The 22,534-nt window shown below is 38.4% G+C and overlaps 1 protein-coding gene across 1 annotated transcript in view; it reads right to left on the bottom strand.

Moving 5' to 3' along the window:
* Positions 1-10,997: 10,997 nt before the first annotated feature.
* LOC116463581 (ventricular zone-expressed PH domain-containing protein homolog 1) overlaps positions 10,998-22,534 on the bottom strand; it is a gene marked incomplete at its 5' end in the record, with an annotated part of 118,801 nt that continues 107,264 nt past the window's right edge. Inside the window, 2 exons of the mRNA XM_032146773.2 lie at positions 10,998-11,323; positions 15,494-15,630. Of these exons, the coding sequence (XP_032002664.1) occupies positions 11,087-11,323; positions 15,494-15,630 (374 nt within the window). The remainder of the gene's footprint in view (positions 11,324-15,493; positions 15,631-22,534) is intronic.

Raw genomic sequence — 22,534 nt, 5'->3', positions numbered from 1 at the left:
GTTCTGGAGGCTGAGAAGTCCAACATCAGGGTGCTGGTAGATTTGCTGTCTGGTGAGGGCTTGTTCCTCAGAGCTGGTGCCTTCTAGCTGTGTCTTCACGTTGGGAAGGACAAACAAGCTCCTCTTGGCCTCTTTTATAAGGGCACTAATCCCATTCATGAGGGCAGAGCCCTCATTATCTAATCACCTCCTAGAGGCCCCACTTCTTAATACCATCACATTGGTATTGACATATACTACTACCTAATGGTTTTTTGTTTTGTTTTGTTTTGTTTTTTTTGTTTTGTTTTTTGAGACGGAGTCTCGCTCTGTCGCCCAGGCTGGAGTGCAGTGGCGCAATCTCGGCTCACTGCAAGCTCCGCCTTCCGGGTTCACGCCATTCTCCTGCCTCAGCCTCCGAGTAGCTGGGACTACAGGCACCCGCCACCACGCCCGGCTATTTTTTTTGTATTTTTAGTAGAGACGGGGTTTCACCGTGGTCTCGATCTCCTGACCTCGTGATCCACCCGCCTCGGCCTCCCAAAGTGCTGGGATTACAAGCGTGAGCCACCGCGCCCGGCTTACCTAATGGTTTTAACATATAAATTTGGGAAGGGGGGGCACAAACATTCAGATCATAACATTTATTTACTGAGTTTGTTAAAGGCATGGACAATTTATTTATCATTTTTGAGTCCCCATGCACTAGTATATGTTGGATGCTCAGTGAATGGTCTCTCCTTTCCTTCCTTCCTTCCTTCCTTCCTCCCTCCCTTTCTTTCTTTCTTCCGTCCATCCTTTCCTTCCTTCTCTTTCATTCTGTCTCTTTCCTTCTTTCTTTTTCTTTCTTTCTTTCTCTTTCTTTCCTTTCCTTTCTTTCCTTCTTTCTTTCTCTCTTCTTTCTTTCTTTTTTCTTTTCTTTTCTGTCTTTCTCTTTCTTTCTTTCTTCTTTTTTCTTCCTTCCTTCCTTCCATTCTTCCCTCCCTCCTTCTTTCTTTCTTTTCCTTTCTTTCTTTCTCTTTCTTTCTTTCTCTTTCTTTCCTTTCCTTTCTTTCTTTCCTTCTCTCTTTCTTTCTCTCTCTTTCTCTCCTTCCTTCCCTTCCTTCCCCTCCCTCCCTCCCTCCTTCCTTCCTTCCTTCCTTCCTTCCTTCCTTCCTTCCTTCCTTCCTTCCTTCCTTCCTTCTTTCCTTCCCTCCTTCCTTCCTTCCTTCCCTCCTTCCTCCCTTCTCTTGCTATGTTGCCCAGGCTGGAGTGCAGTGGTTATTCACAGGCACAATCATACTGCACTATATCCTTGAACTCCTGGGCTGAAGTGATCTTCCTACCTCAGACTCCTGAGTAGCTAGGACTACAGGCATGTGACACCATGCCTGGCTAATAAATATTTGTTGAATGAATGTTTGAATCAAACTATGTAAAAGGTTGTCTTAGGGAAGAGGGAGCAGACATTACGTCTGGCTGCAGGAGAGAGAACCTGGACTAAAGGTTAGAAATGATGGAAAGGCAGAATTTTTCAGAAAATAATTATATGGTATGAATAACCTAATAGGAATTATCTTTGAACATTTCTAATTTTTTGGGTTCTGAATGATCAGATGATTATGAATAATTTTTATAACTTTAGTAGTTTTTGGTATTTTCTGCAATAAATGTTTTCATAAACAGAAAAAATTTATTTTAAAAAGATGTGAACTGATGATAAATTAATGAGCTCTCGATCCCTAGAAGGGTTTGAGCAGTTGGGAATGCCACCTGCCAATGATGACAAGAAAGGGACTTCTCCATGGGGCGGGGAGGTTGGGCCTGGCAAGCATTAAGATTCTTCCAACTCCAATAGCTTGTTATACTGTTAACTGAATGATAAATGCCAAATCTCCTTGCTTAGAAGAACTTGGCCTAGCATATTTGGCTGCCTCACATTCTGCTAGTGGCTTTGTTACATTGGAACCTTACTGTGACACTACTGGCTGCAGTGGAATTTGATCTGTATTTACCTGAGGATGGCACAACCGCAGGATTTCTGGAGACGACAGTATTATAGTGATAACAAAAACATGAATATATAGGTAAGAGTTGTTTATGTGGAAAATTACATGATATCCCTCCATGAAGAGTTTGGGAGAGTCCTGATGAAAATGTTCTCAAATCAACACATACCCTTAGTATTATGGTTAATTTTCCAAAACAGGCATTTCCAAACTGTGATTTTGGCTAAATTTTAAAAATGGACCTTCTTCTGATTTTTGTCTTTATGAGCTAGTTTGGCAAACAGAATCATTGTTTCTCTCTCTTAAGAGAAATGACATTTAGACTATTTCCTCATATAGCAATAGCTCTGAATTAAGAGGGAACAGAACACTCCCAAAGGAAATCTGGTGCATAGAAGTGGATCTCCGTTAAGAATAGTGGAACACACATAAAAGTTTCTTCTGATTACATGAAATGCCAGCAGAGAGAGAGAGAGAGGAGAGGGGGAGAGGGAGAGAGAGAGAAAGAGAGAGAGAGAGAGAGGACAGAGATAAATAGAATATAAAATAATGAAGTAATAGGATTGATTTCTACAAAGCACATGTGAAAACAATAGTTCTGTTGTCATAATACCTGTGTAATAGTAAATGTGTGTGTATATATATATGTGTGTGTGTGTGTGTTATGGATATTCTACTAATGTTAGTGAAATGGTAGTTAAAAAATAAAACAAGGCAAAGAATAATTCTAGAATAATTCAAAAAAGGAAAAATTAGAATTTACTATTATTAGCACCCACTCCCCCTTAATTTCCATTGTGGTCTCATGGAGCGCTGTTATTCCTAGGCATGCATGAGTCTACCATGTGTTTGAATACTTTAAATTTTTACATTATTTGAAAATTTTATAACTCTCCTAGATTCTCAGTACTAAAATGAATTCTAATCCTTTTATTGCTTGAAAGACAGAGAAAATGCATTTTTAAATTTGATGTAAGATTTTCAAAGATTTGTCCATAAAGTCATAAATAAGCTATGTAAACACAACACATCTGATTATCATTTTATAGAAAGTTCAAAGATTTCCAGCCCCCCTGCTCTCAGAAAGTTTTTCTTTGAAGCAGACAAATTCAATAGTACTGGGGTGCTGGTGCAAGGGACATGAGAAGAATGTTCTTATGGAATGTCCTCTGCCAAGGCTGGGGTTCTCATGGCGGGACCTGGGAGCTAAGGTTATCATCAGAGCTGGTTGCCTGTTGTGCTTAGCACATGGCTATAGGGCCTTGCATAACCAGGGAATAGAAGGACATTTATGAGGAGGCGGACCTGTTTCATCAAAGCACATTTAACAGAACCCCCCACACCCCCACCACCACTTCACCTAGGCAAGTACTGTAAAAATCAAGCCATAAGGGTTGTCTTGCTCTTCTGAAGTTCATGCAACCCCCTGCCCATTCTACTCACGCTGGTCTGTGCCTTTCTCTGCTCTTCCCTGCTTCTCCAACTTCCAACTTGACTCTAGGCCTCGCCTTTCTACTCCTGTCTTTGGTATGGTTGACTTTGAAGGTCTCTTCTGAAAATGCTCCTCCTACTTGATCTGGAATTCCTCCTCAGACACCATTCTAAGTTCACCTCTAGGGTCCCCAATCTGTGATAGTGGGTAAAAGACATATCATATTTTTATGGTTTTGGGTTTTTTATTTAAATCTTTAATCTATCTTTGGTTAATTGTTGTATATGGGGTAAGGAAGGGGTCCAGTTTCAATTTTCTGCATATGACCAGCCAGTTATCCCAGCACCATTTATTGAATAGGGAATCCTTTGTCCATTGCTTGTTTTTGTCAGGTTAGTTGAAGATCAGATAGTTGTGGTGTGCGGTCTTATTTCTGGGTTCTCTATTTGGCTCTGTTGGTCTATGTGTCTGTTTTTGTACAACTATCATGCTGTTTTGGTTACTGTATCCCTGTAGTATAGTTTGAAGTCAGGTAGCATGAGGCTGCCAGCTTTGTTCTTTTTGCTTAGGATTGCCTTGGCTATTTAAAATCTTTTTTGGTTACATATGAATTTTAAAATAGTTTTCTTTAGTTGCGAGAATGTCAGTGGCAGTTTAATAGGAATAGCATTGAATCTATAAATTGCTTTGGGCAGTATGGCCATTTTCATGATATTGATTCTTCCTATCCATGAGCATGGAATGTTTTTCCATTTGTTTGTGTCATTTCTGATTTCTTTGAACAGTGGTTTGTAGTTCTCCTTGTAGAGATCTTTTACCTCCCTAGCTAGCTGTATTCCTAGGTATTTTCTTCTTTTTGTGGCAATTGTGAATGGGAGTTTGTTCCTGATTTGGCTCTTGGCTTGACTATTGAATGCTAGTAATTTTTGCCATTGATTTTGTATCCTGATACTTTGCTGAAGCTGTTTGTCAGCTTAAGAATCTATTGGGATGAGACTATGGGGTTTTCTAGGCACTATCATTTAGGACATAGGCACAGGCAAAGATTTCATGACGAAGGTGCCAAAAGCAATTGCAACAAAATCAAACATTGACAAATGGAATCTGATTATACTAAAGAGCTTGTGCATGGGAAAAGAAACTAACAACAGAGTAAACAGACAACCTACTGAACGGGAGAAAATTTTTGCAAACTATGCACTCAACAAAGGTCTAATATCCAGCATCTATAAGGAACTTAAACAAATTTACAAGCAAAAAACAAACAACCTCATAAAAAAGTGGGTAAAGGACATAAACAGACACTTCTCAAAATAAGACATACATGTGGCCAACACTCATGAAAAAAGCTCAATATCATTGATCATTAGAGAAATGCAATTCAAAACCATAATGAGATGCCATCTCACGCCAGTCAGAGTGGCTATTATTAAAAAGTCAAAAAACAACAGATGCTGGTGAGGTTGTGGAGAAAAAGGCACACTTTTACACTGTTGATGGGAATGTAAATTAGTTCAACCATTGTGGAAGACAGTGCAATGATTCCTCAAAGACTTAGAGGCAGAAATACCATGTGACCCAGGAATCCCATTACTGGGTGTATACAGAAAGGAATATAAATCATTCTATTACAAAGACGCATGCACATGTATGTTCATTGCAGCACTATTCACAATAGCAAAGTCATGGAATCAATCTAAATGCCCATCATTTGGGCAATGATAGACTGGATAAAGAAAACATGGTTCATGGAATACCATGCAGCCACAAAAATGAACAAGATCATGTGCTTTGCAGGAACAGAAAACCAAATACTGCATGTTCTCTTTTGTAAGTGGGAGATAACACATGGACACATAGAGGGGAACAACACACACTGGGGCCTTTCGGGGAGTTGAGGGTGGAAGGAGGGAGAGGATCAGGAAAAGTAACCAGTGGGTACTAGGCTTAATACCTGGATGATGAAATAATCTATACTACAAATCCCCAATGACACAAGTTTACCTATGTAATGAACCTGTACTTGCACCCCTGAACTTAAAATGAAAATGAAGAAATAAAAAGACACACTGTGTGCACCCCTGCCTCCATCTCTGCTATCTTGGCCCATTCCTTACTCAGCCTCCCTTTCAGGAAAGGAAACTTGGACAAAGGAGAGCACACGCAGGGGGATATGGAGACACCAGAAACATGGCTTGTATGTGGACATCAGCCATCCTTAGTCCTGTCAAAAGAGAGGGTAAGCAACTACAGGCAGAGCTGACCTCATACCTTTGAGGATGGGCGCACTGGGGGCATTTTAACCATTATGTTTTAAAATTTGTTACATTTGCAATATGCTCTACTGTTCACAAAAATGTTAACATACAGTTTTGATTACTGTGAAACAAACCTGTGTGGAACTCTTAATACTTCCTTCTGCTAATTGCTTTACATTTTCTTCCCCCACATTGAAATATCTCTGAAATTAGTACGTGTTTTACAATCACTATGCAGTGGGAATGGCTGTGATGGGGTTTCTGTTGTTGCCTATTGATGTGCAAATGTTATCTTAGCTCTTTGTGTTGTCACATCCATTCAGATATGTGGATAGTTGACAGCACATGGGCTAATTGCTGTTTACTATGTCTTAAACAGGTTACAATTTGGTTTGACTTTGAAACAAAAAGTTATCATGTACACAGAAAAGCACAGAAGCAGAGGAGTGAGATGAAATGTGATATTAGTGAACCAAAGAGCCAACATTGAAGTGACCACAGTTCCATATGGTCTTGCAAAGCAACCACTGAATGTTTTGCCTAAAAAGGAAGACATCAACATGTAATGATCATTAAGACATGGCATCATAGTTACTTAATGGTACATAAAAACTGGAGTGTCTTTTTCAAGCACCTATCATGTTAAAGGTTCTCTGCTGGTTAAGGTTATAGGTTTTGTGCTTTTACATGACATGTGTGCCTTACATCAATTCCACTCTGTGGATAGTATTATCCCGAAACCAGGGATGAAGGATGAATAACTGGCTCAGGTTGGTAATTTAGTTTTGATAGAGTGAGGGATTGACTCTTCACATGCCCAGAGCCTGTGCCCCTTTCCCTACCTTGGTAGACGTCTTCCAGATTTTCCAACCCCTTTGTCTTTCAGGAGCATCTTTGGGAAGGATTTGTTCCAAGGGATCTATACTCTGGTGCTATTCTGAAACAAGATGACAGTTTGTTTTTTTTCTTGGTTTCTCTTCTAAAAATTTAGGTTTTGGGAACTGGAAATCCTTATTAGGGCATTTAAACCATGGTATTTATTTGTCTGCAATGCACTTTGAATTCAGCTAACATATTCTCTCACCTTATCTCACAATTGTTTCCTAAAGTGGGTAATGCTTCCTTAAGCATGTAATCCTTATTTATGTCTGAGAATAAGTCATCACCACAAACAGGTCTGTGGGTGCCTATGGAAAGTAGGTGAGTTGAAGATGACCCAGTAAATGCCCCTTGACATCACCAGCTAAGCATTTTCTAGAAAGCTCAGTATTAGAAAAGTATTGAACATTTGTTTTTACCAAACTCCAGGTTCTCAAGAAATAGCTAGATGAGCTTCTCATACAGAAACATTTATATTTCCAATGCTATCTGGGAGGGAAAAAGAATAAAAATTAAATTAAAATGAAAGCCACTTCAATTTCTGTCCATGATTATAATTTTATTCATACCAACATTTTTAAAGGTTTAAGCATGTTTAGGAAAGTGGTTTCTTCTTAGATCGGTATCAGAAATGGCAGCCCTCTTGGGAAAGGCCAGTCTGTGGTAAACTCACCAGCAACCAGGGTGGAAGTGCCAGAAATATTCGCGGGAAGCTGATGATTCTGAGATTCCTAGTGTGATTCTGAACCTAGGAGAATTTACTTGCATTTGGAATTACTGCATCATGGAATGAAACCAGAAAGTTCATTATTTACACTTCACACATTTACTTTTTTTAAGATCTTGCTCAAAGGCACTGAGAGTTATGTTCTAGATTAGAGGCATCCAGTTAATTAAATCACAAGGACTTTGTAGCAAGTAGTAAAAATAATTCTTTCCCCACAAATTGAGCTGAGGGGGCCATTCTCTTCTTTCTTAGGCCAAACATTCAGCATAGCCACTATTTTACCACGAGCTCTCTGCTATGAAAGGTTTAAGCACACTGTTGGCATTCAAATTGTTAATAGCTAATGCGAGGTCACCTAATACTTTGTCAGTGTTTGTTACCAATTGTTCCTAATTGTCTAAAACAATTAAGAATGGGGTGGTAGGTTTTAAAAGAATATTTAGAGAATCATTTACAACTATACTCATTCTCATCCTTTTCCTGCCCAACTTCATAGCAGTTGTCTGTCTAATCCAAGGTTAGTCCCCTATCTATACCCTGAATGTATACATCAAAATTAAATTTACCATCTGCTTATCTCTCAAACTGCTGCTTCTGAATTTTCTATTTCAGTGAATACCACCATCATCATCATCTACCAAGTTTCCCAAGCAAGCACCTAAGGATCAGCAGAAACTCTTTCCTTTCCATTCCCATACTCCAGCTTCACCCAATCCACCAGTGTTCTGTCCATTTTACTAAATCAGTATTTTTCCTGCCTGTTCATTTATCTCTATCTCCTTTGTTACTACATCAGTCCAGGTCCTCACTACCTTAGAAGAACCTCCCAAATGGTCTCCCTGCTACAGTTTTTGATATTCTTATAATCCATTCCCTATACCACTATTAAGATTATTTTTCTAAATGCAAATCTGCTTAAAACCTTTTAATGGTGCTTCATCATCTTATTTTTAAATTTTTTTTCTTTTTTATCTTTATTGCTGCCACACAAATTAATGCCTCATCATGTTAAGGAAAAAGTTTAGACCCTTGGCATGGAACCAAGTCCTAAATCCTGTGGTCCTGCAGACCTTTTCAGCATCACTCTGAACCATTTTCCATACACCCCTTATGTTTCAACCCTAGGGAAAAACTTACATTTTGCAAATGGACCATGTTCCTTCTCCCTCTTTTGCATTTGCAGCGTGGTTCACTCTACTGACCATTTGCTCCTTGTTTGCCCACAGCAATCCTACTAGTTCTTTAAGACTATCTCACTTTCTATCACCTCTGGGAAGCAGTGACGGAGTCCACTCTGAGTTTAAAGTCACTTACAATGGTGTCTTCTCTTGTGTTTCCACAGGACCCTGTGCATACCTTCATCAAGGCACTTGCCGCATAGTACTTATATTTCTGTTGTACGTAGATGTCTCTTCCACTAAACTTTAAACCCCTTGAAGAGAAAAACTGTGTCTTTTATCTTTGTATCTCCAGGCCAAGCATGGCAACTGTTGCTTAGCAGGTGCTCAGTTAATTGCTGCAGAATAAAGGAGTTTTAATCCTTTCCTATCACTTCTGGAAACTTTACTCAAGCAAAGTCATTTTTTTCCTCTTTCTTTCTGTATTTTTAACTTCTTCATCTTTCCCTTAATTCTTACTCATCTTAAAAAGAGCAAGAAAACACTTGCTCCATCTTAGCCCCTTCATCGTAGCCCCATTTTGCTGAAAAAAAAAAAAAAGTCCAATTATTGCTTTAAACTCCTAAGCTCCCAATGACACTTCAGCCTACTAAAATTTGATGTTTACTCCCTCACTCAAATGGAATTGTTCTTCCCAATGACACCAATTGCTTCCTGATTGTGAAAGTCAGGCTTTATCTTAAGTGATTACACTTCAGGATTTCAAATTGTTGCCCTGTTTTTCCTGAAAAATCCTTATTAATTTGGCTTTTGTGACATCATTTCTCCTGGTCTACATCATCTCTCAACACTAATCAGCTACACCAGCTGCCTTTACTTAAATGCTGGTGTCTCAAGGAACCCTTATTAATTCTTTTGTCTTCTTATTCTCTCTGGGTAATTTCATCTACTTTTGCATCTTTGGCGACTACCTATATATCCAGTGATCCTGAATTTTGACCTCCAGAACTCTATTTCCAATGTGTAATAAATTCTGTGACTCACAATACCCTCAAACTTTACTTGTTAAAATGGAATTGTCTCCTTTCGCAAACATGGCCCTTTTTATATTTCCTATCCTAGTAAGTTAGCAGGAGGGTCAAGGTGTTGACCATTCATAATCTTTCTCCAGGTTTCTATACTAGACTACATAATCAATAAATTTCAAGGAAACAGTTATCCATTGTATGTAGCCAAACTTAGCTTTTGTATTAGTTAACACTGCATAACAAATCACCACAATTTCGATTTAAAACAGCATACATTTATTATCTGAAAGTTTCTGTGGGTCAGGAGTCCAAGCGTGATTTAGCTGGGTCCTCTGCTCAGAGTTTCACAAAGCTGCAAGCAAGGTGTTGGCTGGGGCTGGGCTTTTATCTGAGATTCAGATGCTTCTTCCAAGATCACATGGTTGTTGACAAAACTTATTTCCTTGCAGCCGTAGCGCTCATGGCAGCTTGCTTATTTAAGGCTAATAGGAGAGAGAGTCTCTGACTTGTTCACTCTCTTTTAAAGGACTAGTCTGATTAGGTCAGGCCCACCCAGGGGATCTCGTTGATTAACTCAAAGTCAGCTGATTAGAAACCTTATGTGTATCTGTAACTTCTCTTCACTTTTGCTATATAATGTAACATAATATGGGAGAGATGACCTCATCACTTTTGCCATATTCTGTTGGTTAGAAGCAGGTTACATGTCCCAGCCACACTCAATGGGGGAGGGGATTATACCAAGGCATGGATTGTTGAGAATCACCCTAGAATTCTGTCTATCATAGTGTAATTATATATCTATGTAGTGAAAAAAATAGATGTTTGTAATTTGGAGGTATTAAAAGGTTGAATACAAAGAAAAAATTATAGAACTTCAAAGTCTTAATTTTAATGGAGATGGCACATTATTTTGAAGATAGAGAAAATGGCTTTCTATCCTTTTTCTATATTACACTTAGTGCCTTGGGCAGGATATATGTCCAAGTATCTAAACTGTAGTTTATATTATATGAACTTAAATGGAATAATTAAATAAGTAATTCTGAAAGACAAGTATTTAATGACATAACTGGCTTGATTTGAGAACCATTTTACTATGTGTTAGCCTCATTTGTAGTAAGAGAGGGTCATGTAATTATATGTCTATAAGTAAGTTATATGGTTTTTCTCAGTGTACATTAGTTCAACGTTTCTAACAGTTTTTTTTAAATTTTTCTTTTAATACCTTTGACAGACTGTGATTTTCATCAGAAGTGCTAATCTTTCCTCAGGATGGAGAGTTCAGGCATCTTTTCATGTTGTTTTCTCACAGTTTTAATGACATATCTACTGAAGTTCTTTTATCAGTGACTTTTCCCTTCCTGGCCCCACACTATCTGAGGGCATACTCTCTAGCTCCTTTTATTTTATTTTATTTTATTTTATTTTATTTTATTTTATTTTATTTTATTTTTGTAGGCATCAGATATATTCTGAAGTCAATACTAAAGCTGTTAGAGTATGACATTTACTAAGAATCCTGCCATTTTAGGCCCTTCTTCTTAAAGGACAACAATTCCATTGGTATTTAGTAAAAAACAACATGGCTTGGTAAATTTAGCTCTTTTTCTTGACATTAGCAATGACAATACAATGCCTGTGGTGTGTAATCGTCATGGCTGACTTGTAAATTCCCTACAGATATGTGGTTACTTCTCTACTTTCCCTCTCTTTGGCTTGGGCAACTGCCACGTTGATGCACTGGAGCCATTCTTCTGCATTCTTCTCATCCTTGGCCTTAAAGACATAGGTTTTATTGTCTGTGAAGATTTCGAAAGCCCGGGGGAGAGAGCGGTCCCTGCGTTTCTTGGCCACAGCCTTCACACTCTGTACTTTGCTGAGTTCTATTGGGCAGTCGTCAGGGTCATCTTTCTGAAAGGCATGGGAAGAAAAGAACATGGGCTGGCTGTTACTGTAGGCAAGGATCTCTGGTTACTGGAGAACTTTCTAAGAGGGCCAGAATCCTTTCACTTTTTATGGCTAAAGACCTTTGTTATTTTGGGTGCTAAGGCCTCAGAATCATTAGAATAACTGAAGGAGTGAGCAATTGGGCTTTTGTTAGAGCACCATAAGTTGACACAAGATAACTAATTTAAAGAATATTATTATAAAGTGGGATTTGGGAAAAATTCAGAGTTCTTTCATTTTCTATTAATGCTATATTAATAGAAGAAGGTGCAACGGTACAATTTGGAGTGCTATTAACTTATAACTTCAGGTAGTTTAGGAGGCATGAAATTGAATTTTCCTTTGTGCTACCTCTGAGAAAGATTTTGCTAGACCTTAACTGAATAGAGAGGTTTCCAGTGTTTGCATAGACCAAACTGTTTTTGAAACTCTCTGCAGCTTTGGAAGCATGCTTTGTCTACAAACAGTAAGAGAAGAAATATTTAATGATGTTACATTTGCTTTTTATTAAAGCAAAAATTTAAGGATCTCTACAATACCAAGGTCATCACACTGGGCTAAGAAGAATAATTTTAAGGGGCCAGATATTTCTTTGAAGCAATTTCAGGTCTTTCACATGAATACATTTTGTCTACTAAACAAAGTACCTGTGGTTGAGAATCTTGCCAATTCTCCTTGCCCACCTCTCCTGCTGCAATCACCCTCCTTTCACTTTGCAATGAAAAAGCATCCTCTTCATTCATCCTATACTTTCTATGATGTTTTGTGCAATGTAAAAATATCTCAGAAGTACCAAGCAAAAACGCAATTCCAACTATTGACATCAGGGAAGTATCCATCAGCCAAGGCAATGTAATCACTCCTCATCTATTTCATTATGAGATGCATTTTCAATAATATTTCAATTTTTAATGTTTAATAATTATTAAGCTTGGCATTATATTTATGGATTTTCATGAAGGATATAACTTTTTAAAAAGATAACTGAATCAGAAAAAATAACACTTGGAGATGGATGGTCACAAGAAATTTAAACAATTAAATTTCAATTATACATATAGTTTTACTCAGTGAAAAATGAAATGCCATTCAGGATAAAATGCTGTGATGGAGGTAGAACAGAAACATGATTTAAAAAAAAAGAGAGAAACAATGTGAACATTTCTATTTAAAAAAGAGTTAATTTATGTATTAAAAATAGTGTTAGGTGTTAAACTGCTAAGGTATTTTAATCCAATGGTTACATTTAATGGAGAGATGTAATCCTTTTGTTTTAAAATGTCAATATTTACAATTCAACAGAAATTACAGTCCGGGCAAATGTTTAAACTTGTGATAAAAGTGTTGCTGCAACTTAAAATGCTTCAAGGTACTACATAGATTTTCCAAAATTCTTTTAGGGTACACAGGATAAAGTTTGAAGACATACACACTAGACAATACTTTGTTAGCCTAATTTGGTTTACAGTAAGTATCTGACAGTAATAAAATTGCATTTCTTTGAAGTAGTCTATAGTACAGAGATTGATAAGAAAATAAAAAGTTACCATAGTAATTTAAAGATGGACAGTGAATCAACTGAGACAGGAATAGACAGAAAGTCAAAGGACACTATTTCCTAGCTGGTTGGTGGAGATCAAGGTCTTAAAAATGCAAAAGTGAAAGATTAGAGTCTTCCATTAGAGTCTTTCAACCTCAGCCCTAATTTTAAAATGCACATTTCTTTCATTTAAAAAGGGCCCTTTTACAAGGACCTGAAGCTTCAGCAGGACTGTTGACCACTGGTAGGTTATTGTTTCCCTGGAGATTAGAGGTATTTTGCTGTGGCCTTCATGCTATATTAAATTATTTCCCACTATTTGAGCCGCAAGTTTTGTCAGAGTTATGGAATGTCAGACCATTATTTCCTGACAAACATGTCAAACAAGTTACCTAATTATAAAATTGCTTTTTCTTTAAACCTTATTAAAAAGCCATGAATCAGAAAGTATAAAGGTCATTATTTGAGTTCAGAAAAACATTCTCATAGATCAACTCTGCTTTGTCTTAAGGGATCTGGAAAATTACTACGTCTTCATTTCTATTCTTGATTCCTTGAATAAAAACAGAAAATTCAGATAGTCATTTTAAACACTTTAAACGTGCTTTAGTGTGAACCTATGCTAAAAAAAGTTTCTTCACGTTTCCAATAGCTGTCTAAATTGAACTGCCCTTTCAAAAAGATGTTCAGCCACAGAAAAGTCCATCTGTATATGTTATGATACACATAGATGAAGAAAGTAACATGAGTACACAGTAGGTATCACAAAAAATATTCTTTTTCATTCAAAAAGTTAACAGAAGTCTTATAAATTAAAAGATCACTGGTCAGAATTTGCCTTAATTCAAATACACGATACTTGATTCCTGTTGATTAAAATGTTCAAATAAGTTTTATAATGAGGACTCTAAAGATATAGTGCATATGGCCCAGAATGAATTATAATTTTTAACTAATTTACCACTTTTCATTAATTAATTCAGACAGTTTGGTTTATGTGATGGTTAAATTTATGTGTCAACTTGACTGGGCTAATGGGTACCCAGACAGCTGGGAAAGCATTATTTCTGCATGTGTCTGTGAGGTGTTTCTGGAAGAGGCTGGCATTTGAATTAGTGGACTGAGTGAAGAAGATCCACGCTCACCATTGTGGGTGGGCATCATCCAATCTATTGGGGATCTGGATAGAATAAAAAGTTAGAGGAAAGATAAATTTGCTCTTTCTTCTTGAGCTGAGACATGCATTCTCTCCTGCCTGTGGACATCAGAGCTCCTGGTTTTGGGGCCTTCAGACTCTGGGACTTACATCCCTCCCCCCAGCTCCCCACCAGACCCAGGTTCTCAGGCCTTTGGCCTTGGACTGGGAGTTATATCATTGACTCCCTTAATTTTCTGGCCTTAGGACACAGACTGAATTACACCACCAGTTTTCCTGGTTCTCCAGCTTGCACACAGCATATCATGGAACTTCACACCCTCCATAATTTCATGAGCCAATTCCCATAGTAAATCTCTTATATGTCTTTATATATCCTATTGGTTCCATTTCTATGGAGATCCCTGGTGAGTATAGTTCACCACTGACTCTGTATTTTAAGTATACATGGGAAGCAGTAAACTCATTTAAGAACATGCTTTGGTGTAACACTGCCTGATCTTGACCCCAGTTATACCCTTTCTCACCTTATTAGCTTTATCCTTGGACAATCCAATCAGTTTCTTTGACTCAGTTTCCTCATTTGTAAAATGGCAATAATAGCAGTGGTGGCCTAATAGGATTGTTTTGAGGATTGTTTAAGGTAATCCAAGGTGTTGCATAGTAGGCACTGGAAAAATGCTAGTCATTATGATTATTTTCTAAAATAGCCAAGAAGTAGGTCAAGATTTGATTCCTCTTGATCCTGAATCAGTAGAGTTTAATGATACGTAAAACCAATTTGAAAAGAAGAGAAGATAACTTTGCATTATTGATTGCAGTGGAATGCTACTTCAGAGGTTTCCCACTGAAAATTCAGAATACAAATAATTACTGAACATCCTATTCAAATGGAAAATTATATTAAATATTTATTAATTTGATCATAATTCTACTATATTCATTAACTGAATGTTAAATAGATGAAAGACAGTAATATTTTAATCAGAATTAAACTTTGTTGACTATAAAAAGTACCTAAAGTAAATCAACCTTCATTCTTTCCTCCTTGCCTATGTCCTCCTTTTTTGGACCGCCACTTCCAAATATAAACTATAGCTATAAAAAAATCAGAGCCAATATCATAAGTCATAAATTTGTGTACATGGTCCACAAGGAAACAAAGGGCACGGTGTCCGAGTCAAGACTTAGTAGTCCCTCTGTGGTTCAACTAAAAAGTCAACTAAAACAAGCTTCCATAATAAACTGGAAGAGGACAGTGAATCAACTAACATAGGAATAAACAGACTAGACACAGACATATGTGACAAAACAATGCTGTAAGATAGTGAAATGGAGATGAAAAAATTATGAGTTTAAACTCAAGACAAAATGTCTAGATATTGGTGGAGATCAAGACCTTAAAAATGCAAGTGTAAAAGATGATGGAGGAACTTACAGACTTTCCTTTTTGAAACAGAAGTTGATTTCCAGCCAATGTAAAATAGCGTGTTTTCCACCTTTTGATGAACTTCCATCTGACTTGCTTCTCTTTAAGTTTTCCTTCTATGAGAGGCTGGCCATCTTGATTTACGACTGTTGAAGGTAGCAGAATAATCATGCCATGTATTTTCCAATATTTACTGGGTAGGTGATCAAAAGTCAGAACTGTACAGTGTACCAGAACCCAGTTAGCACATCTGGAAAGTAGGCTAATAAATGATGAATTTGGTTAACCTTTCCTCCTTTGTCCCTAAAAGAATGCACAATTCAGATATGACAATGGAAAACTGTTGAAAGCCCTCATTGCCATTTTCAAAAGGAATTGGTTCACACAAAGAGCATCTGTTAGCAGTATTTAAAGTTTATCTGGATATTTAGCTTTCTGTGCTTGGTTTCTTTGTTTCATGATGTACCATTTCTAATGTTGGAATGCCCAAATTAATTTGGAACACTTTGAAATTTTGGCACAAAGTATCTAGTATGCCATAAGCTTCATTTTGATTTTGCCAGTAACTAGGTAATAAAAAACAAATTTCCATGCTTTACGACACATGAACTGCTGGAAATATAGCTTTATAAATAATCATAAACCCAAGTATATTTAGCTATTTGGCAGCAAAAGTCAGTGCAGCACTCCAAAAGACATGGTTCCTAAGACCATAACACCAAGCAGCAAAGGCAAACTTACCCAACTCTTGTACATGCTATTCTCACTCTCTGGAACACATGTACTCTCTTTCCCCTCTCTGTATTCCCATCTTCACCTAGTCAACAACTGATCACTTCACATTTCAACTTAAATGTTGCTTCCTTTGGAAAGCCCTCTCCAAATCCAGATGAGGCTTTCCCCCATATGTTCTCATGGCACATGGCATCTTTCTTATATATCAGGGATTATCATTTGTAGATAGATATTAGTGCTTATCTGATTAATATTTTTCTGTCTCATTCAGTTGGAAGCTCCACAAGGGCAGGGTCTTTGCTTTGTTCACTGTTGAATCACCAAGCATCTAACATGGTGCCTGGCAAATAGTAGGAAGTCTATAAATATTTGTTGACTGAATGGACTAATTTTACATTGAAGCAGAGTGTGCATGATTACAAATGATCATAGAATTAGAAGATCCATTGCAATGTCAGAGTTTAGATGCTGAACTGAAGAATTTTATTCCTTTTACCAACAACATAAGATTCACTCTTCAAATTCAGATGAAAGCATCTGATTTCAGCAGAAGGGGGCAATGGAAAGCTCCATCTGTAGTAGGACTATTTATTTATATATATTTATCTTCAATTTTCGTAGCATGTTGAAAGTAATAAAATTTGTTTCATCAGTTTGGAAAAATTCTGGACTGTGCCTGTTTGACCCTATGAACACAACCTGCCCTTTGTATGCTACTATTTCTTTTTTCTAATATAGGTCTAATAATTGCCTCACAGGATTGTCCACCTTCACAGAGCATTTTCAGGATAAAAATAATAAAATGTATAGTTTTCTTTTCTTTCCTTTTTCTTTCTTTTCTTTTTTTTTTGACAGTCTACTCTGTCACCCAGGCTGGAGTGCAGTGGCACAATCTCGGCTCACTGCAACCTCCACCTCTTGGGCTCAAGTGATTCCCCTGCCTCAGCCTCCCAAGTAGCTGAGACTACAGGCATTCGCCACCACGCTTGGCTAAATTTTTGTATTTTTAGTAGAGACGAGGTTTTGCCATGTTGGCCAGGCTGGTTTCAAACTCCTGGCCTCAGGTGATCCATCTGCCCCGGCCTCCCAAAGTGCTGGGATTACAGGTGTGAGCCACCATGCTCAGCCGAAATGTAGAGTTTTCATAAACAAAGTACTATTAAGGCTATTTTTTTTTTCTGGATGACTATTCAATTGGCTGTTCCATTGTCAACTCCAAATTAAGGCTAAAAACTGGCCAGGCACAGCAGCTCATGTCTGTAATCCCAGCACTTTGGGAGGCCGAGGTGGGTGGATCACCTGAGGTCAGGAATTTGAGACCAGCCTGGCCAACTTGGCGAAAGCCCATCTCTACCAAAAATATAAAAATTAGCTCAGTGTAATCTCAGCTATTTGGGAGGCTAGGCAGGAGAATTGCTTGAGCCTGGGAGGTGGAGGTTGCAGTGAGCTGAGATTACACCACTGCACTCCAGGCTGGGCAATAGAGTGAGACTCCGTCTCAAAAAACAAACAAACAAACACTGAAAATACATATCGAATATATTGTAAGATAGTGATAAGGACTGTGATGAAAATAGAATAGGGAGTAAGTGACTTGGGGGCTTGGTGTGCATGCATGCATTTCAGTGGTCAGGAAAGAGCTTGGATGTTTGAGGTGATGACATTTGATCTGAGACCTCAGTGATAAGACCCCCAATCTTCTGAGAAGCTCTAGTGGAGGCTACTACTGAGCATAGCAGAGGCAAAAGAAAGCAGGAACTTGTGAAATATAAACTTACAATTAATATCAAGAAAATAATTTCAGAGTTCTGCTTTGCTTTGATAGGAATTGTCTGATGTGAAGCATTCTTAAAGCTAGTAATGCTCTTTACAAATTTAAATTTTCCATAAACATAGTGATTTCCTTTGTGCAACCACATCTACAGAGACTTCAGTTAAAGTGCTTAGGGCACTGTGTCTCCCCCCTGGGTTACGCGTTCCTTGAGATCAGGAACAGCGTTAACACAGTTCCTGCCGGGCTAGAGGCTCAGTAAATGTTTATTAACAGTACACCACTGAGTCACAAAGGGTGCAGCAGACTATCTGGGATGAGGAAAGAAGGTTTCAAAAGGTGATCCAAGAGGAGAAAAAAGGGGAAAATAAGTAAAAACAAACAACAAAAACAAAATACCAAAGCCGAAATTAATTTAACAAATTTAAAAACACCTATTTTTCATATTTTCAAGTGAGAGAAAATGGTAATCTAATTGTAATGTTTGAGGATTTTTAATATTAACTTAGAAGATTTAGATTTGAATCCTCTAAATTACAATTTTCTAATCAGCAAGAGAAAATAATAATGCTCCCCCCCCCCTTTAAAAAGGGATTCTGGGAGGTCAAAAATCAAAAGAAAGAAATTTATGTGAGGACACTGGGTAAATAGCAAAGCACAAGGCACTGCTTCTCCCTCACCCTAGCCCCACTTCTAGGAAAGACTTGACTTTACAATTTTTTTGTTTTGTTTTCCTAAGACAGGGTGTCACTCTGTCACCAAGGCTGGAGTGCAGTGGTGAGATTTTGGCTCACTGCAACCTCTGCCTCCCAGGCTCAGGTGATCCTCCCACCTCAGCCTCCTGAGTAGCTGGGACCACAGGTGCACACCACCACACTTGGCTAATTTTTTTTTTTTTTTGAGAGGAGTCTCGCTCTTTCACCCAGGCTGGAGTGCAGTGGCACGATCTCGGCTCACTGCAAGCTCCACCTCCAGGGTTCACGCCATTCTCCTGCCTCAGCCTCCAGAGTAGCTGGGACTACAGGTGCCCACCACTACGCCCGGCTAATTTTTTGTATTTTTAGTAGAGACGGGGTTTCACCATGTTAGCCGGGATGGTCTCGATCTCCTGACCTCGTGATCCACCCACCTCGGCCTCCCAAAGTGCTGGGATTACAGGCGTGAGCCACTGTGCCTGGCCCACACTTGGCTAATTTTTTTGTATTTTTGGTATAGACAGGGTTTCATCATGTTGCTCAGGGTGGTACCATGGTTTTAATGACAAGATGATTTAATGTAATGCTATTTAATAATGATACATTTTTCCTGTCTCAGTCTTTCATATTTACTCAAAGAAACATTTGAAATAGTTATGATATCTGAGATGATTTCAAATAATGATTGACTTAGGTAATATTTAAGTACATGGATCCTTTTGGATCTGATATAGAGGATTAGCTACTTTATTTTTTCTCAAGGCAGATCCAAATGTTTCACTTGAAGAGTTATGTGTGACAAAAGTTTACAAGGAACACTGGGCAAAACTGTTGGAGTCCTTAAAGACATGGGTGAATGGGATATGATGACTATGATGAGACAGTCAAGACAAAATGATAGGCTTACTAACAACAAAGGATGAAGGACTTCAGAGACAAGCTGGGAAGCAAAGACCTTTCACTGTAGCCCAGTGAAAATCAGCCCTAGGGGAAAAAAATCAATGGAAACGGTTTTAGAAAGGAAATGTTAGCAGAACTTTAAAGTAGCTGAATGTGAGGCCCCAAATTTAGGTGTTAGAGTCAGTTTCAGAGAAGTCAGTAAAAGCCAGGCTATTTGGAGCTGTGAGATTTATTTAAAAATAATTTCAAAAAACAAAACAAAATTTTTATCATATCCTATATCTTAAAAAACTGTTTTTTTTTGTTTCCTTTTTTTTTTTTTTTTGCTATTATGTCTAACATATGCATGGCTGGGGACGTGTCATTTTAAAGGTCTATTGCCCATAGTACGTCCTTTTAAGCAAGTGATTCAGATATGTTATCACAGCCTCTTCATAGCTAAATAAAGAAACTATTTTTTCTAAGATTATCATATTTCATTTGAAAAATAACATGTGGAATGATCTATGAGGGTATGATCATGTATCATCTAAAATAACTTGTTTGCATGTAGAACATAGAGGATATTCAAACATTTTCTCACTTTCCAGTTAACACATTATTTCATTTGAAGCACCACAATTTGGCCAGGTGTGGTGGCTCATGCCTGTAATCCCAGTGCTTTGGGAGGCCGAGACAGAGGGATCATTTGAGGCCAGGAGTTGAGACCAGGAGTTTGTGACCAGGCTGAGCAACATAGCGAGACCCTGTCTCTACAGAAAAATAAAATAAAATAATTAGCTGGGCATGGTGGCATGCACCTGTAGTCCCAGGTACTGACGGGGGTGAAGGGGTGCAGAGGTGGGAGGATCGCTTGAGCCTCAGAGGTCAAAGCGTGCAGCAAGCTATGATCATGCCACTGCACTCCAGCCTGGGTGACAGAGTGAAATGCCATCTCTTAAAAAAAAAAAAGCAAAACAAACCAAAACACCAAAAAACAAAGCACCACAATTTGGCTAGGACATTCTCTACTAACATGGATCTGTTTATTTTTTTAAATATCAACTGGCTATAAAAGCTATGGGTTATTAAATTGAATTTTCTAGTGCAATTGGAACCCAAACTGTTACTGTTTGTCAACTTAAAAGTTTTTCAGAATGCTAATACAAATGTTTATATGTTAATTATATCCCTTTTCTGCACCAAGTTAAAAATATTTGTTACTAAAAAAATAAATTTTGAAGGGGTTGATCTTATTCAACATGAAGTTGATGAGTAAGTATAATAATAACAGGTCTCCCAGAGCTGAGAAGACCCACAGCAGGAAGAATAAAAGATAAAGAATATTCATCTGCTCATTTATCAATCATCCACCCACCCCGTATGTATTTTCAAGCACAGATAGGCTGTAAGGCACTATATTTGGATCTGAGGGGTTATAAAATCACCCTCACAGGGAGCTTTAATTTATCATCTAGGGAAGATATGGCATTTTACAAATTCTACTGCTCAGTGTAGGGTTTGGCAAGTGCCACCGAGAAGTTTAAGCCACGTGTTACAGCATTTGAAGAGCAGAAATTCCACTTCTAGTTGAGACAAGGTGACATGAGAGCTAGGACCCTCATGAAGAAGAGAGAATTTTCCAGATAGAGTGCGGAAAAGGATCAGATAGAGTTTTCCAGATAGAGTGGTAGCAAGGTAGGTGTGTGAGGGAAAACACACAAAAGAACCTGAAGAAGCCGGAAGAATCAACAAACTCAGAAACAAGTAAAGCAGGTGCTCTCGAACAGTCATGGGCTGACGGGTGAAGGGAGAAGTCAATTCAAGGCTTTCTAGGTGTAAGATCCAGGAAAGAGACTGGGTAACAGTCACAGAGAGGTCATATTGGACTTTATGGGAAAGTTTTTCTGAAGCCCCTTTAGAAAGGACTAAGAAAGGGCCTAGAGCCTATGAGGGTCCAGCTAGCCCAGCATGAAGCCTCATGGGCCCCAGATGGGATCAATGATGTGTCAGGCAGGGTCTTGGCAGGAAACAGATGGCATCTCAAATTGAGCAATTGAGAAGAGTTAATAGAGTTAATAGATTATTTACTCAGATGTGGGCAAGGCGTAGGAAAAGCGCCATAGTACTCTGGGGCCAGTAACCATGCAGGCCTAACACCCCTCCTCCTGAAGAGGAAAGGGCAGAGAATAGTTAGGACTTAGTGGGAGACCTGTATGGAGAACACCGTTTGATAACAGCTGTGGCCTGGAATAGAGGACACTGTCGACCCTCGGTGTCCAAGCAGGGAGGCAGCCAGCAAATCAGTAACTCAACCTCACTCTCCTCCCTCCCTCTGCTTACTGGTGTCCCCAGTGGTGGAAGGTACCTGAAAGCCAGAGCTAAAAGAGCCTATTGAAACAATCACTACATGGCAGCCTGTGGGACATGGAGCTGGGCAGGAGAGATGGAGAACAGAAACGATCAGGCACAGATTACATATCAAATTCAACAAAGTTCAGATATACGAGGGAACTTCAAAGGTTCATAAAAAATGGAATTAGAAGATAAAATAAAAAGTGGAAACTGTATTTCTCAACATAAACTCCATCAAGTTCAAGACACTTTCGTAAGTGGTAATATCAGCCATTTAGTCCATTATTAAAGACCCAAGGTCCTGGGAATTTAACCATGTTGATGCAGTCTTTTTAACACTATTAATTGAAGCAAAATAAGTGCCCTTTGCAGATTTTTTAAGATTAGGAAACAAAAAGTCAGAAGGAGCCAAATCAGGACTGTAAGGTGGATGCCTAATAATTTTCCATGGAAACTCTCTCAAAATAGCCCTTGTTTGGTGAGAAGAACGAGCAGGAGCATTGTTGTAGTGGACAAGGACTCTCTAGTAAAGCTTTCCTGGGTGTTTGTCTCTTTTCTTTTTCCTTCCTTCCTTCCTTCCTTCCTTCCTTCCTTCCTTCCTTCCTTCCTTCCTTC

Source organism: Hylobates moloch, unplaced genomic scaffold (genome assembly GCF_009828535.3).
Source record: "Hylobates moloch isolate HMO894 unplaced genomic scaffold, HMol_V3 SCAFFOLD_43, whole genome shotgun sequence".
Taxonomy (NCBI): Eukaryota; Metazoa; Chordata; class Mammalia; order Primates; family Hylobatidae; genus Hylobates; species Hylobates moloch.
Note: the sequence above shows the minus strand (reverse complement) of the source record. Positions and strands in the feature narration are given on the sequence as shown.